At 53.6% G+C, this 5,137-nt stretch overlaps 1 protein-coding gene across 1 annotated transcript in view; it reads right to left on the reverse strand.

Moving 5' to 3' along the window:
• Window positions 1–1,059: 1,059 nt before the first annotated feature.
• LOC103766342 (perilipin-3) overlaps window positions 1,060–5,137 on the reverse strand; it is a 6,107-nt gene continuing 2,029 nt past the window's right edge. Inside the window, exons 4-9 of the mRNA XM_029963876.1 lie at window positions 3,909–4,934; window positions 3,674–3,776; window positions 3,078–3,277; window positions 2,766–2,894; window positions 2,219–2,679; window positions 1,060–1,084 (exon numbers count right to left, since the gene is read on the reverse strand). Coding sequence (XP_029819736.1) covers window positions 1,060–1,084; window positions 2,219–2,679; window positions 2,766–2,894; window positions 3,078–3,277; window positions 3,674–3,776; window positions 3,909–4,934 — 1,944 coding nt within the window. The remainder of the gene's footprint in view (window positions 1,085–2,218; window positions 2,680–2,765; window positions 2,895–3,077; window positions 3,278–3,673; window positions 3,777–3,908; window positions 4,935–5,137) is intronic.

Consider the following 5,137-nt stretch of genomic DNA (forward strand, 5'->3'; position numbering starts at 1 on the left):
CAGCTCTTCCAGGGCTTGGGGACCGGGACAGGGGACAGCTCCTCCAGGGCTCGGGGAGTGAGGCCGGGGCTCGGCGACCAGGGAACTCCAGCAGCAGCATCTCAGCCCCTCCGTGAGCCGCCACCTCCCCTGACTGGACCAGCCCTGCCCGGTGTCCCCCCCATGAGAATGTGGAGGTGACACCAAAACATTTAATAAGAAAAAAAAAAAAAAGAACAAAAAGGCAAATTATGAGCTCCTCTTGAGATGTTTTGAGAACTTGAATAAAATCCTCAATCAGTAGCTTAATCGATTTGAGGTGACAATGAATGGGGGAGCTTGAAAACGTTTAATCCAGGTGTCATTCCTGGGTTTGGGTACATTCCCTAACACTTCACTAACTCTGCTGTAGGATGCTGATTAAACGCTAAGAAATGTGAATTTAGGGGAAAAAAATGAACTTGAAGCTGTGAGTCTAAGAGAGAAATATTAGCAGCAAATACACAATAAGAATGCAGTTGTTGGTGGGGGGGATTCAGAGCAGTGGGGGCACTGCCTCTAGGAAGTGTTGGGAGTGGGATGAGCGAGGCTGGATAGCCCAGGATGCAGAGGGGTGAGGGAGAGACAGGAGTGGGAAGTGAACAGAAGCACCTGAGCCTCAGGCAGAAGTCTTGGGGACAAAATAATTAAGATATTTTTCTGCTTAAGAAAGCATGGGACCTGCTAAAAGCACTTTGTTTTTTTTCCCCTCCAGCAGGACCAAGCTGGCCAGAGGTTTGGTAAAATGCAAGCTTTGAAGCAGCTCAGGTAAGGGGAGAACTCGACACTGCAGCTTTGGGTTCCCACAAACCCACACGTCTTTGAACGCAGGTCACGCTTTATTCTGATGTCTGCTCAGCAGCCCCAGCACAGGGGCCATGACAGGACACAAGTTACCAAAATAAATTACATTAGAAATTGTTACAAAGCATTGTTGGCTGGGAAAGAACCAGCACCTACACTCTCCCCCCCCCTTTAATAACAGAATATCCTAATTCCATGGCAGAGTAACTCCTGGGAAAACCTGCCTTGTTTGCCAGCTTAGTGGTTGTGAAGTGTTTCAGGCCTGGAGTTACACAATAACGACCCCTGGAGTCAGTCACAGAACTTTAGGAAAGATAAGCCCCTAAAAACCGACCTGATTAAAGAAAACCCCACCCTGCTGAGTGTTTCTCCGTGAAGGAAGAAGTGTTTGGGTGATCCATGAAGAGAAACCTCTTATTGATGAGCAGCTTCTTGCTCCAGCTGTGCCAGCTGTGCCACATCCTGCCGAGCCTCCCCGGAAGAACAAGAGGCACAGAGGAAGTCGGGGCTGTGCCGTGGATTTTTAAACTCACAGAAGGCGGGAAACGGCATCAAAAGTCCAGCTCAGCATCTTCTCAAGTTTTCCACAGCTTGGGTGAATTAAAAACAAATCCAACGTTAAAAAAGGAGTTGAGACGACGACTTCTCTGCCACAGCAAGAATCAGCCGCTCACACGTGCAGCTGGGCTGACAAAGCTGAAGTGCAGGTCCCCATCTTCCCTTTCAGAGCAGTGGTGATTTAAAAACAGTAAATCAAGATACACAACCACACCCCCCCTCGGTTATCAAATCTCCTGGCAACTGCATCTGACTGTAAACTCAGAGCAGGAGGCACTTGTGGCACAACTGGACACACGAGTAAAACAGCAAGGGCTGTTCTAACCAGGGAGGCTTGGCCAGAAGAGCTGGGATTTATTAGAGAGCTTCTTCTGGTGTTCTAGTGTTTATCTCCCTTGCAGCCAGTGCCACCTCTTTGTCTTTCTCTGCCTCCTCCTCCAGCTTCCCTGCCTTCTTCACTTTCCCTGCCTTCCCTTCCAGCTTCTCTGCCTTCCCCTCCCGCTTCCCTGCCTTCTTCATCTTCCCTGCCTTATCCACCTTCCCTGCCTGCTCCTCCAGCTGCCCTGCTTCCTTCTCCTGCTTCCCTGCCTTCTTCACCTTCCCTGTCTCCTTCTCCAGCTGCCCTGCTTCCATGTCCTGCTTCCCTGCCTTCTTCATCTCTCCTGCCTCCTCCTCCATCTTCTCTGCCTTCTTCACCTTCTCTGCCTCCTCCTCCAGCTTCCCTGCTTCCATCTCCAGCTGCCCTGCCTTCTTCACCTTCTCTGCCTCCTCCTCCAGCTTCCCTGCTTCCTTCTCCAGCTTCTCTGCCTTCTCCTCCAGCTTCTCCAGCACTTCATACCATTGCCCAAGGACTCTGTTGGATCCCTCGGGCTCTCTGGGTGTCTCAGTCACCCCCTGTGATGCCGGAGCCTTTTCCAACAGTGGTAACTTTCCATCAGTCACCATCTCTCTCCTCTTCTGCTTTCTGCTGCCCTGTGCCACCTCAGCCATGGCCCTGAAGGGCCCCACAAGCCAGTTCAGAGGGGTGCTGTGAGTGACATACTCAAGCAGGACATCGAGGGACCTCCGGGCTTCTGTCGCACGGTCCTGGCTCTGCCTCAGGGTGATGCTGGAGAGGTCCTGGAAAGACATGGCACTGGAAAAAGAGCTGTGGAGCTTGTGGATATTTCGAGTGGCCTGATACACAGCCTCTTGGATGTTGCTGGGGAGGCCTTGGATGCTGGTTTTCAGGTTCTCATAGACAGGCTGTAGCTGCTGGGTGATGATCCTCAGCATAGTTAGAGTCCGGGACTCTACCTGCTGGGAGAGAGACAGCTCAGTTACCAGAGCAGGTGGGATGGCCACCAGCCACCTGAGGCCAGGTCACATACACCTTCCAGGGATACCTCTGGCTGGCAGGCAGTTTGAACTTGGTTTCCTTTGGGTTGGGTCAGGCACCAGTCCACCCAGAGCTTATGGAGCTTCTCCTGCCCTTCCAGCAGCTTCTGGCCAAACCCCTGTTTCACAGATTCAATCTGATGGGAAAAATGAGAGGAACAGCTGTATTGCAAGCACACACAGAGAGGCACAAGTGCTTCCCTCCCAGGGAGGGATCCAAGGTGACACGTAGCTGGTGCAGGGTAGAGGAGGAGCTTCCAGCTGGAGAGCAGGGCAGGAGGGCTACAGACAGGAGGAAAGGGGGGAGAGCGTGTTTGTACCAGTTTTATTGCCATCTGTAGCCGTGAGAGGGTGTCCTGGGTGCTCTGCCTGATGCACTGCAGCTTGTGGAGGGAGTGCTGGTAGGCTCTGAGCCGGACTCTGCTGGACAGGGACCCCAAGCGCACAAAGTAACTCCGCTGCTCTTTCTGCTCCTCCACGGAAGCCATCCCAGAGCCCTCCACGCTGGTGGCCAGTTTACCTGGAGGAAACAAGAACAGAGATGCAGCTGGGCTTCACTCCCCCAGCTGTGAGGAGGGGGGAGAGGTCAGATCACCCGTGGGAGGACAGGAAGGTTGCTGTGGGAACAGGAGAGGTTTGTGGTCGCTCAGGTGTTAAAGGCAGTCCCTGCTCAACATGTTCTCTTCAGAAAAGCAGACTTGATGGAGAGGTTGGAGCGTGAACCCACGTGCTTATTTACCTTGAGGCTGATGGATCAATAAATGCTTGAACTCTGTCCCATACCACGTGGCAATTTGGTGTTTGCAAATTCAGAGCTACCTGTCTGCTTCAGAAGCTGAGTCTTGCTGTGTCAGGTGCTCTCTAGTCACGTGGGAAAGGATTTGCATTTAGAGCCGCCAAGTAAGTAGTTTTTTACCTAGTTCCTCCTCTGCCATTGGGAGGAAGCGATCCACCAGATCTTCTGACATCCCCAGCACAGATTCCACACCACCAGTCACTGCCTGGCTCACTGCCTTGGCCTTGCTTATGCTGTTGGTCACCACTGAGTTGGTCATCTCCACGCCCTCCTGAAGAGCCTCCCTGCTCTGCTCCAGGGCTGTGCTTATCTTGCTCGAGATGGTGCCATAGGCAGCATCCAGAGCTGTACTGACTGTAGAGGTGACCACAGATTTGGTCTTCTCAACACTATCTTGAACAGCCCCTTTGGTCAGGTCCACTGCCTCGGTCACCTTGTTGGTCACCAGCTCCTTGGCACCTTGGGCAGCCCCCACAGCTGCACTGATGGTGGAAGCAACTGCAGACTTGGTCCTGTCCACACTGTCCTCCACCATGTGTTTGGTGACATCCACGGCCTCGGTCACCTTGGTGGCCACCAGGTCCTTGGCTCCCTGGGCAGCTTCCACAGCATTGACAATGGTAGAAGCAACTGCAGACTTGGTCCTGTCCACACTGTCCTCCACAACATGTTTAGTGGCATCCACTGCCTCTGTCACCTTGCTGGTCACCATGTCCTTGGCTCCCTGGGCAGCCCCTACAGCTGCACTGATGGTGGAAGCAACTGCAGACTTGGTGTCCTCCACAGCCTCTGTCACCTTGTTGGTCACCAGCTCCTTGGCACCTTGAGCAGCCTCCACAGCATTAACAATGGTAGAAGCAACAGCAGACTTGGTTCTGTCCACTCTGTCCTCCACCATGTGTTTGGTGACATCCACAGCCTCGGTCACCTTGGTGGTCACCAGCTCCTTGGCACCTTGGGCAGCCCCTACAGCTGCACTGATGGTGGAAGCAACTGCAGACTTGGTGTCCTCCACGGCCTCTGTCACCTTGTTGGTCACCAGCTCCTTGGCTCCCTGGGCAGCCTCCACAGCGTTGACAATGGTGGAAGCAACTGCAGACTTGGTCCTGTCCACACTGTCCTCCACCATGTGTTTGGTGACATCCACAGCCTCTGTCACCTTGGTGGTCACCAGCTCCTTGGCTCCCTGGGCAGCCTCCACAGCACTGTTAACAGTGGAGGTGACCACTGACCTGGTCAGCTTGACACTGTCCCCAACCACATTTTTGGTGAGGTCCACAGCTTCGGTGACTTTATCAGCCACGGCTTCTCTGGCCTCGCAGGCGGCGTCCATGGCAGATGTCACCTTGGTGGAAACCAGCTGCTTGGTGTCTGAGAGCACCTACAGCAGAGGGAGAGGCAGAGAAAGATATTTTAGGGGATAAAAAAAAGTATGTGTCCAGTTCTGGGCCCTCAGCTCAGGAAGGACATGGAGGTCCTGGAGCAGGTCCAGAGGAGAGCAACGAGGCTGGGGAAGGGACTGGAGCACAAGTGCTGTGAGGAGAGGCTGAGGGAGCTGGGGGGGCTCAGCCTGGAGAAGAGGAG

The sequence above is a fragment of the Manacus vitellinus genome, unplaced genomic scaffold, assembly GCF_001715985.3.
Source record: "Manacus vitellinus isolate BGI_N305 unplaced genomic scaffold, ASM171598v3 scaffold_64_pilon, whole genome shotgun sequence".
Classification (NCBI taxonomy): domain Eukaryota; kingdom Metazoa; phylum Chordata; class Aves; order Passeriformes; family Pipridae; genus Manacus; species Manacus vitellinus.